Source organism: Macrotis lagotis, chromosome 1 (genome assembly GCF_037893015.1).
Source record: "Macrotis lagotis isolate mMagLag1 chromosome 1, bilby.v1.9.chrom.fasta, whole genome shotgun sequence".
Taxonomy (NCBI): domain Eukaryota; kingdom Metazoa; phylum Chordata; class Mammalia; order Peramelemorphia; family Peramelidae; genus Macrotis; species Macrotis lagotis.
In genome coordinates this window covers 837800828-837813373 of record NC_133658.1, presented here as the reverse complement: position 1 = coordinate 837813373, position 12546 = coordinate 837800828, and the positions used below count along the sequence as shown (strand labels likewise).

Below are 12546 nucleotides of genomic sequence, written 5' to 3'. Positions count from 1 at the left end.
TAAAATTGGATGGAGATCCCCATTACCATTGATTCATTGGTTAATGTAAAATTTGAATCCTGATCTCCTTAAACTTTGACCCTCTACCTAATTCCAGGTCCAGTATAGAGGAAGGGAGTCCATCTTTTGCCCTCTGGATGAGAGGCTCAGGGTGGCAATCTTCTCTCACCTGTTAGTCCAGGCAACCCTGCTTGGCTTTCTTTTATCTCTCTCTTTCTCTCCCTCTACTTGTCCCATCCTATGTGTTGTAACTTCTTTTAATGAATTTTCCACCCTTATTTTCTCATGTCTGAATAATGATTCCTCATAGGCAGAACCAAATGACTCTGCATATTTCATTCCAGCTCAAGTGCCTGATAGAATTCACCTTCCTAATACAGTTCCCAGTTTGTCCTCCTCTCAACACTCCAATACCTTAAGATAGAATAAATGGATTTCTCATTGTCTTCTCTTTTTTCTTTCCCACAGAGTATTTGGAATCAAGTTATGAAGGATACCTCGGAGTCGAAGAAGGTCTGTTACCTCTAAGTCAGGGGAGGGCAATGTCTAATCCAGGGGTCTTATGATGTTGTTGATGGGATTTGGGGTAACCAGATAACCATAGAAATTTGGGAGCCACAGAAAAGGTGAATGAATTCACATGGTCTCTGTGATGTTAAAACAGCTCAGGGATTTTATTATGAAATATAACAAAGTAAACAGGTCAAAAAAACTTTTCCTCCTGAAGGGTCAGCAAGCACATAAGACAAAAGGCTAGGAGAGTAGGAGAGGTTGCCTGGTAGACAAAGAAAGGGAGCTGGGTAAAGATAAATTGAGATAAGGAACAGTCAAGCAGAATTGACTGGGAGAGAGAGAGAGAGAGAGAGAGAGAGAGAGAGAGAGAGAGAGAGAGAGAGATACAGAGGGAGAGATACAGAGGGAGAGATACAGAGAGAAAAAGAAAAGGACAGACAACCATGAGGCTTGGTTTATTTTAGCCACATGATGTGAGGGAGGCCCATGGGTGCTCCACCTGGCCTAAAAAAAAAGAGCATGAGAAAAACCCATTCTGCTAGAGTCAAAGAAGAAGGAAGGAAAGGAGAAATGATGTTGCTTGCTGTTAAATACTCTTCAGTAGTAGGTTGGGCAAGGGGTGGTGCTTGACAAGTGATCCTACACCATGGGTCGGGTATCTTCCAATGGAAGGCTACATACTGGTCCTTCATGTCCCAAGGTGCCTGACACCCCCAGTTCAACATGTCATTTCCTGTCACACCAGTGCCAGCATCTAGGACAAGGTTAAGTGAAGGGGAAAATGGGGGACAAGATACAAAAACAACAGGGTCAAGGGGAAACAGGATTCAATCAACGGGTCAGTTTACATCTCAGGAGTGAACAGCCTTCCACAATTAACAAGATTTTAACAGCATTAAAGCTACATTCATCTTCTCTCATAATTCTCTAAATCAATAAGCCTAGCAAAATTATTTGATCTAGGACTTCTAAGGTAATCTACAGGCAGGAGTTGAAATTCAATAAATCTAGGTGCTTTTTAGGGTGGAATTATGATGTAATAGATGAGTTTCTCATCATCTTCTCTTTTTCATTCCCATACCCTGGAGCCTCTAAAGGTCTGTAATCACCATCCACACCAGGGGTGAGGAATGCCCAGTCCCTGGACTTATAAAGCCTGCCAAGGAAATCACAGGCAGGACTTGAAATTCAATAAATCTAGAAGCTTTTTATGTATTAATAAATTAAATAATTGGCCAAATATAGTGTGCAAATGATATTATAAAAATCTAACTGATCCTTTGCTTAAAAAGTTTCCCACCCCCAGGATTTAGCCATAGGCCTGTGATAACTATATGAATCTATGGGTTAGTAATGTCTCAGTCTTGGATTCCCCCTCAGTGGGGAGGAAACTTGTTTCTTGGGATCTTTGAAAGTCTCATAAGATGTTGTGGATCAAGACTTAATGGAACAGCACAAATTTGACATGAAATGGAGACAGTTACCATACTATTTTAGGGAGTTCAGAGAGAGTAGGAAATCTAGTCCTTGATAGTTGTAGCCTAATGTATTAGGAACTACCAGCCACAGGCCAGGGAAATGTAGTATGGGGAGAGAGAGGAGGCAGAGCGTCCCCTGATATCATGAAAAATAAATAAAAATAATAATGATAAAATAAGTAAATATTATTTCTTGCTCACTGACCTATACTATATATGTCATTTGTGTATGATTCCAGTCATTTTCCTAAATGAAAATAGCTGAAATGTCTTTTTTAGCCTCTAATAGAGGGAAATCTGCCAGATGAAGCAGCCTATAGCTATGCCTCACCTCAAATGGAGCAATCCTCACAAAATGGGTTGAGCACCTACAATAGGCTCACATCTATTGCTATTTCTCTGTGTGTCACCAGTGTAGGTCACCAGTGTAATGTTTTTATAGCCTTTTCTTATATATGCCCATTTTCTCATAGTCTAGATGTTGCATTTCAGGTATGTGTATAAGATATTTAGTATTGCTGGTCACTAAGTAAGACAATCAGTCCATCTGCCTCCCTGAAGGGGGTGTGAGTATACTACCTCTATTAGGTTCAGACAGTGCAAATTATGACTCTGACACTGAGGCTGCCTCCCCAGCCATTGGAGCCAGACGCCCCATAGAACCTCAAGGGCTCAGTTCAACAGAAATGTTTTCTCAACAAAACTCCAAAAACAGAGGGAATAAAAAAAAGTAATAGCAACAGTTATAAAAAGGTATGTTTCTATGAATCTACTACCCTGAGTTAGAACCAACTTGAGATAGACCTACCCTTTGAAATACTACCAATTCACAGAGGAGCAGAATCTGGAACCAACAACCTTAATGTCACTATGTAGAGTGGGAAATTCATCACAGAGAGCTTTTCTGCTCCCTTCTTCCAGGTCTTATTTCTCTTTTTCTGGGAAGAGGGGTAAAACTCCTGCCTCTGATTCTTTCCATAGTCCCTTCTGTAGGAAAGAATAAGTAAGGTTGAACTCCTAGGAGAGTGAGCTATATGCCCAGACCCACTCTTATTTATTACTTTTATCAAAATTCCTGAATATTTTTAGTTAACCATTGGTCTTTTTATGTCAGAGGGAAAACAAAACAATGAGGCTAGAAGAAACTAATCATCAATATTACTGGTGATTAATAGACAGGCATAACTAATATAGTGGTGCATGGTCAGTGAGGTAAGAAATAAGACCTCAAGCACAAAAAGGTCAGATTGGATAAAAATGAAAGAAATTTAAATTAAGGGAGAAAGTTGAAACTTTGTTGAATGATAAGAATTTGCCTGACTGAGTGTTCCAAACTATTGTGATTCTACTAATAACTTTCATCTGATAGTTCATAAAAATAGTTCAAGGAAATCTATGAGGACATGGGGAAGGGAGGGGAAAGGGGAAGAATTTCACCTTTGTTACACCTCAAAGTTAAAAATCAACCTATTATGACAAAGTATGAATGGTTAAATCTCTCTAGAGAAAGAGGATGGGAAGAGAACAAAGGTCAAAAAAAAATAAGATCATGTACTAAATTCCTTCCAGGGAGGCAATAGTAAAGGCTTGGGAGAGATTCAGTGCTATGCTATGCATTATTGAGGAGGGAGTAGAAAGGATAGAGTCCTGACTGGCCAATTCCACATTCCCCCCTGGTTCTCAAACATTCCCCAGAAGTGAACTCCCTTCCTGGTCTCTTAATTATCATGATACTCCTTTTTAATACCTTGAGGCTTCCTCTCTTTAAGCAGGCTGTCCTCCTCCCCAAATCCTTATTTCTCCCTTTTTCTTCTCTTCATTCTTCCCATATGTCTGCCTAAAAAGCCAAGTAAGATTTTTGGGGGGAGTTTGCAAAATTTCTTGGGACTGCTTGATTGGCCAGCAATGGCATCAGAATTAGTCCTCTTGGTCACTGTTTGGGCTCTGATTGGTTCAGAGTGAATGTAAACAGCCTTTGTTTCAATTTTGTCCAGGAAAAACCTGCAGGTCTTACCCTCTCAGCTTCATTTTTTAAGTGCTCATTCTTGACCTTTTTTCCCCTCATCTTTTTCTTACCTAATATTAATTACTGAAGGGGCAATTCCTAAGTCCAACTGTGACTTAGGAAAGACCTAGTTTTTCCTCCTATTCAATCCTGTTTCACCTCCAGTCCTGATACATATCTCATCACTGGATTTGGATGTCTCTGGATATTTGGATAATAGAAGCTGTTCCTAAGAGACCAATACTCCTGGAAGAAAGAGGTCAACAAGAATCTTCCAGGAAAATGAGGAGTACATCACTCCTCATCACCTGAAGAGTTTTTCCATTCAAAAAAATCTGAGATACACTGAATCTAGAGTCACTCAGTCCCTTATAGACCATATGCACTAATTTCTATCTTTCCACAAGTCCTGGCAATTTAGAGCCTTTCAATTATGTCCCCTATCTGAATAAATATAGAGATATATATCTTACATATGAGAAATCAGCAAAGGAGGTGTTCAGACTTTGGAGAGTATCTAGAGAGAAGGCAAGGGAGATTCTGAGGGCAGACACACATTTAAGAGGAGGCAGAAGGATAGTTATCCATTAGAGAGGAGCAGTCTGAGGAGCAGAAGGAAAAACAAAGAGAAAAGAATATTTCAGAAGCAATGAGAACAGAGATTGTCTAGAAGGAATATGTTAATTGGAAGAGTCAAGAGCTTCAGGCAAGTCAAGTACAATTAGGTTTGAGAAAAAAGTAATTATAGCCATAAGCATAACATGCATATACCCAAAGCCAATTTCTTACCATCTAAAGAAGAAACCATGCACAAACATACTTTATATAAATATATATATATATACATACATACATACATACATACATACATACATACATACTAAGAGGGTCCCTGTAAGGAAAGCTGTTCTATGTCTGGTTGCCCACTAGAGAGTTCTCCTGGTTCCTCTGGTTGCACAATTGGCAAAGTAATTTCAAGTTGCCCCTTCTCAGAAATTCTGTTGGATGTCAGTCATGAGATCTGTGCCCAACTGCTAAAACCCTCCATGGACTTATGTTACCTAAACACATCAGTGGTCCTGGTTAGCAGTGGAATTTCATCCCTGTGATTTCACTAACAGTCTGCCCTAGACATTCAATCAAAGACAGCTCACTTTGGTTTCTAATCTGGCTCTCCATTGCACCTGTTTCGTCAAGTCTATTTTCCTCTAGTTAGAGAGGGTCCTCATAAGTTAGTTTTCTTTTGTTTGTTTGTGATCAGAATTTTGTTTCACCCTCTTCACTGATCCCATGTTACTTTTAACCCTGCTCTTACCTATTGTCCTGCCATCCAGAGACACTTCATGATTTTCTTACATTGCTCTCATTTCTCTTCCCAATTTTTCCTCTACCTCCCTTACTTGATTTTCAAAAAATTTTTTTTATTGAGTTCTTCCATAACCTGAGACCAATGCCTATTTTTCTTGGAGGCTTTGGATACAGAAGCTTTGATTTCATCATCTTTTGATTGTATATTTTGAACCTCCATGAGACCAAAGTAATTGTCTATGGTCAGATTCTTTTTCTTCTGTTTACTCATTTTACCAGCCTATGACCTAGCTTTACACACTTCCCAAGCTTTTGAGTGTTTTGAGGACCCCTCCCCAGGGAACCTTAAGTTCTTTAAGGTCTTATGAGAGGCTCTGACTGCTCTCTTGGTCTGTGCTCTGGTCTGTGGATTGTCACAAGTACTCCCCTCTGGTCTGGAGTTGTGAGGAGGGTCTCATCCAGGGACACTTGAGACAGAAATAAATGGATGTTTGTATAATGTGATCCCCAGGATAATTGTTTCTGCTATCCTATCTACCATAGAGTTCTTTGTAGTAGTCACTCATTTTTCTACTTTAAAAGCTTCCTTCTATTCCAATTCTTGTTTTCGCTTTAACATTTAATACATATTCACTCCCTAGAGTACAATTTCAGTAGTAGACATGGCAGAATCTGAACAATAAGAGATGCTGAAGACAGACAGCCCTATATATAAATAAGTGGAGTCCCATGGGATACTTTGTAAGTAGGGCAACAGTTGGAGCTGAGTCTCTGGAATCTCCATGTTGATAGATCCTCAACAAAACCCATGATCTAAGCCATTCAGGATCTTCTTACTCTTGAGCTCAATAACTTAATGAGCACCACTCCTAGGCTAGATAAGCCATTTACTCTACATAGGAATACAGGTCTCTAGATGCTAGGTTGCCATCTGTTCCTGTTGAAGACATAATGGGTAACAGAAGACATTAAGGTCACCTCCAGGACCTAGTGCAACTTGCATACTTACAAATACTATAAAAACATTCACTGTTATTCTGAATAGAGTTGTGGTGATAGTACAAATGTTAGGATCCTACAGCTGGAATTTGGCACTTGAGCTCATATAGTAATGGAACTATATACGCAGGTATATACCTGTGTACATATGTAAATATTTACATATGCAGACACTGTATACATGCCCTCATAGTTTCACTTGCTTTTCTTCATAAGACAATGAAGTTGGGAAGATTATTACTATTACTATCATCTCATTGAACAAGGGAGTGGCATAGTATAGTGAAACCAACATTAGGTTTATAGTCAAAGACCCTCACTAATGCCGCCTAACTCTTTTACTTATTCTATCTGGACCTCAGTCTTCTTATATGTAATATGAAAGAGTTAGGTGAATTCTTGGCCATCTTAAAAGAACAGGACTGGAATAGTTGAATAATTTTGGCTCCAATTTTTAAAAAATTCTTATTTTTCATGCTGGGAAAACATGATTACCTTGTTGTGATCCTCTATCACATGACTTGGATATGACTTAGACTGTAATCTTGAGAGTAATGATTGTTTTTTACTCTATTTATACACCTAGCAACTAGCACAGAGCCTGGAAAATGGTATCTGCTTAATAAATACTTACTGATAGATTGATCTGAGGTCCATTGCAGCTCACAATGATAAGGGTCTGAGATGGAGGAGAACCCCTTGTGGGAATGAAAGGGTGCCTATCATCACTAATAGACATTGTCATAGCAATAGTTTTGGGAGTATGAATATCAATTTAGAGGGACTTTGAAAAAAAGTTGGGACTCACAAAGTGCAGCATAAAAATAAACATACCACCAAAAGGTCTGACTGCGCTAAATAAAAGAAACTGTAAAACCATCTCAATTATATCAAAAATTATGAAATATCTACTATGTGTTAGGCAATAAGATTCAAAGACAAATGAAAAAAATCCCTGTTTTCTTGGCCAAGACTTTTCGCTCATTCTTGCAGATCATTTTTTTTGTAACAGCATTAACCTTCCTTGTGTTTACAACATTGTCATCTGCTCTCATCCCCCAGGTCAGGAAGCTGTTTTCTAGTTGTCAGCAATGACTTGATTCTTTCTGATCACTTCCTATTCATATCTAGTACAACATGAAAATCATTACATGTACACAGCATGTCCTCTTCCCCATCTGTTTTTCACCCACTTAACATTACCTATGTTTGAATGCATTTCTACTTATTTAATCTTCAAAGGTAATCACTGGAAAGAGTTGAAATTCAATAAATCTAGGAGCTTTTTAGGGGTGAAATTATGATAGAATAGATGAGTTTCTCATCATCTTTTCTTTTTAATTGTCACATCCTGGAGCCTCTAAAGATAATAACTGTCTAAGCCAGGAGTGAGGAATGTCCAGTTCACAGGCTTATAAGGTCTGTCAAGATGATCAGAGGCAGGACTTGAAATTGAATAAATTTAGGAGGTTTTATGAGTGAATTAATTAATTTTTGACCAAATATAGTAGGGAAATTATATTATAAATATCCAAATGACCATTTGCAAACTAAAAGGCTCCCCACCCCTGGATTAAGCCAAGGGTCTGTGGTGCCTATATGAATCAATGAGTCAGTGATGTCTCAATTTTGAGTGCCAGGAGAGAGGAAATGTGTCTTTTGGGATCTTTGAGAATTAAGAACATCCCAGGGATCAATTAAGGTAGCAAAAAGGCATAAGCAACATGTACCCATAGTTCCAAGTCAATGGGGTTAAGTAACTTTCCCAAGGACACACTGCTAGGTGATAATTAAGTGTCAGAGGTCAAATTTGAACTCAGGTCCTCCTGACTCCAGGGCCAGTGCTCTATCCACTGTACTACTTAGCTGCCCTATTGTGAAAAGTTTTTTTAAAAAATCACAAAATGAATTAATACCACTTCTTTATCTGTGGTATATATGCAATTTCTGTATGGTTATAGTCTTGTTCATAGGCAAAAACAGCTGAATTTTCATTTTTAACTTCAAATATAGGGAAAGCTAGGCAAAGAGGCATCAGAGAGCTATCCCTCACTTCAGATTGAGCCATCCCTACTAAACTGTACTAAGTACAGACAACAGGCACTTACCTATTGCTATTTCTCTGTATGTCACCATTGTGTATCAATATTTGTGGAATCTTTTAATATATTTGGTCATTATCCATAGTCTAGAGTCATGGTTGTCCAACCTTACTTTAGAAAGTTTTTATTGAAACAATAGACAATATATTTTAATTTGCCATTGTAGTGAGAGCTCTGCAGTAGCTCAAATTTATTACTAAAGCTTTTAGTAAACCCACAGGCAACTACATAAAATCCCACTTTGGAAAGTCCTGGTCCAGATATTGCATTTCAGGTATGTGTATAAGGCATTTGGTATTGTTGATCCTGATTTTAACTGCCATGAAAGCACTAATGAAGGCACACAGTCCATTTGCCTTCCTGATGGGGGGAATGTATATCATCCTTGAATATGTTGATACAATTTAAAGCCTGATTTTGACACTGTTTCTGCCTCCCCAAGCAGGCATTCCATCAAAAGACACTGGCCCAATACAAAAGTTTTCTTAAGCGAAATTCCAAAGCCAGTGGGAATATTACAAGAAAAATAACAGGGGAAAAAAAGATTTTCTAAGAATCTGCTAACCAAACTTGGAAGCAGCTTGAGATAAATATTGAAATATTGGACACTCATAGAGGAGCAGGATCAAGGCTTCTGTTCAGTTGTATCCACTGAAACATCCTTGATGGTCATTGTAAAAGGGAAAGAACCTTAACTTTTCTGTTCCCTTCTTGCTTTCCAGGTCTTGATTTTCCATTCTGGAGCACAGGTAAGAGTTTAACATGTTGTAATTTCTTTGGCTCCTGGTAAACTTTACTCTTCCCATAGCCCCTTCTTTAGGAAACAAGAGGTAAGGTTGAATTCCTAGGAGACTCACTCTCAGACCACTCTTATTCTCTGCCTTTATCTAAATTTCTTTTAGCTAACCCTTGGTCCCTTTTTTGTCTAAGGGAAAGCTAAGCAAAACAATCAACTAAAAGAAACCAATCACCAATATTACTGGTTATTAAATTAGTATAGTGATGCACAGGAAGTTAGGTAAGCAATAAACCTCAAACATAAAGAAATCAGGGACTGGAAAAAGTGTAAGAAATATACATTAACGCAAAAAGTCCAGCCTTTTTTGGAGTAATAAGAGTTTGCCTGACTGAGGTCTCCAAACTATTGTGATGTACTAATAACTTTCATCTGATAGAAGTTCAGTTAGAATAGCTCAATCCCTGAATCCATGAGCATTTTGGGAAGCTGGCAAAGGGACAGAAAAGAGCATCATTTCTTTCTTGATTAAAATCAATCTCATCTAAAAAAATCAACCTAATTATCAGAACAAGGTGTGAATGGTAAAATTTCCCTGAAAAGGGGGAAGGAAAGGAGAGGGCAGAGGTCAAAGAAAAGGTCGTGTACTAAAATCCCTCCCAGAGAGGAGATAGGAAAAGCCTGGGAAAGATTTAGTGTTATCCTATCCAGTAAAAGGAAGGGAATAGAAAGGATAACCCTGGCTATTCAACTCCCCACTCTACACTGGTACCCAAACATTCCACAGAAATGAGTTCCCTTGTTGATCTTTTGATTATTATGATGCTCCTTGGTTTGAGACTTCCTCTCTCTCTCCAAGCAAGCCATCCCCCCTCTCCAAGTCCTTATTTCTTCCTTTTCCTTCTTTTCCTTCTTCTTAAACTTGTGGGTATTCTGACTAAAAGCTCAGTAAGATTTATGGAACTCTACTTGATTGGCCAGCTATGGTCTCAGGCTTGGACCCTGAATAGAATGAATGTAAACAAAGAATTTGTTTCTATTTTGGCCAGAAACCCTGAGTTCTTTACCCTTAGAGCTTGGTATTTCTTCTTCCAATTTGTTGCTCATTCAAAGACCTCTTTTCCTCATCTCTTTCTTACCTAATTTTAATCACTGAATGGACAATGCTTCAGTCCAATTATGACCTAGGAAAGACCTAGCTTTTAAAAGGTCAAGGTCTCCCACTGAACCATGGTGCATAGCTGGCCACTGGTTCCCAATGTCTTTCAAGGAGAAAGGAACTTTGGAGTGCACCTCTAACTCACATTGAAGTCAATTGCATGTTGTGGTATCACATCCCTGATGTCATGGTCCTTTTCAAAAATGAAGGACAAAGAACAACAACCACAATGTATTCTTGCAACAGATAAATCTCTCATTATCTTCTGTTTTTTTTCTTTCCTACAGAGCATCTTCAGTTAAGTCCTCCTTGGGTTCCTTCAGGTTACTCAGGTCAGTAGCTATTTTTAATGTATAAATCTAGACACAGTTCATTTTTTGGCATCTATTATCCTTCAGATTGTCTGTTTAAGGAGTGAGCTGCAGGAACTTGAATGCCTTCCCCTCCATTAAGTTAAGGAAGCAAGATGGAAAAATATTGGCATTTTCCTTTTTTATTAATAAGATGAAATGGTCTAACCTACACTGCTTTGATGCTAGAGGTAAGAGAGAAGTACTCGAGTTTATTGATGAGGAAAATGACAGGACCCACCCTATCTTGAGTCCTGTCACTTTTGTAGTAGTTTGATAGATGCAGGGGTGGGGGGTATGAGATGCTGACTAATTAGAAGGCCAGTGGAACAGTACAGGAGAGTAGCATGCTCTTCCATCAGTGACACTGACCTGACTTTTACCCTGAGTACAACTGTTGATTCTTGGCATTTTCTCTGTTTGTGCCCCCACCCTCATCATCTCCTCCTCCTGGTTTCCCTAGCTTCCTTTATGTCCTGATTAACATGTGTTCATTTGCACCAAGGTTTTCCTGTTCCTCTTAATGCTCTAGTGCCTTCCCCTTTATTCATTATTTTCTATATATGTAGATTATGTGTAATTCATTTCTACATACTGGCTTTCTAATTTCCCCAACTAGACTGAAAGTTCTGTGAGATAAAGGACTGTCTTTTGCCTTTTTTGTGTGTCTTCAATGCCCAGACAAGTGTCTGACATATACGTACAAATATTTATTGATCATTTAATACATTTTTATGCATATATGTATACTTAAGTATTGACATGTAATACTTAACACTCTCTCACACACACATACACACACACATATATATATATATATATATATATATATATATGTGAAATACCTAAAAATTTATATTTATACCCATATACAAGTTCACTTATGGTCTCTCAGAAATTCCATTGCACTAGGTACTTTGTGGTTCAGACTATTTTCCAAAAGACAGCTCTTTACTCTACCATCATGAATATGTTTACTTTAACTAATCATCAAAATATTACCTTAGTTTAAATCAAAATCAAAGAAGTATTGTAGAATTGATAAATAAAAAACATGGCCCTCAGGCTGCTTGCACCCCACTGCACTCCCAAGTACAACTTGAAATAGATTAAAGGAATTGGGAACTCTCTTAAGTAGATCAATTAAAATATACTAAAATATAGTTATTTTAAAATTAAGTCATTGAGATGATTCTGAACAGATAAATAGACCCTTTTCTATTTTCATTTAACAACAATAGTATTGTGGTGTTACAAATTTATTACTTTGATCTGAAGAGTAGAGATGTAAGGACACATTTGCTCAGAGCACATGTACTGAGTGGTAGTGAATATTACTAATGATGAGACCTTCTATTGTCTTCTGGAGCTGTTACTGATAGATCTAGGAGGACCCTCTACCAAATCACTGCCCAGTTATTTGCTGTGGGTGTAGGGCACATTAGTGAGTAATCAAGTTCCACTTTAGCCAGTCTTCAGCCTTACAACTATCTTTCTGACTACCTAACACCATTTGGTCACCTAATAGAGCATCTAGATGAGTCAGTAGATAGATTGCAAAAGGAGAAGAGAGTGACTAGATGGAAGAGATCCTCTGACTCCAAGTGGCCTTTTCCACCCTTGATAGTGCCTAAAGCAGGACTATACCCAAAGCCCTCCTGATTCCATTTCCTTTGCTTCCTTTGTATGGCTCCATTTCTCTTCTATTACTTTACCTTTTCACCTTCATTGTGTTTTCCCAAAAAAAACTAAAAATTAAAAATAGGATAAAACTAAAAGTATATCCAGTGAAACATGAAACACAATAATATGAAGAATATGAGGCAATAAATAAAATCTAATCCATCTATCAGACAAAAATATTGTCAATATGCTGAGATTCAGTTTATGGCAACC

At 38.1% G+C, this 12546-nt stretch overlaps 1 protein-coding gene across 1 annotated transcript in view; it reads left to right on the top strand.

The window, feature by feature from the left end:
• Positions 1-12546, top strand: part of LOC141508601 (NACHT, LRR and PYD domains-containing protein 1a-like) — a 275129-nt gene that overhangs the window by 7234 nt on the left and 255349 nt on the right. The window contains 3 exon segments of the mRNA XM_074217379.1: positions 469-513; positions 9128-9154; positions 10588-10632. Of these exon segments, the coding sequence (XP_074073480.1) occupies positions 469-513; positions 9128-9154; positions 10588-10632 (117 nt within the window).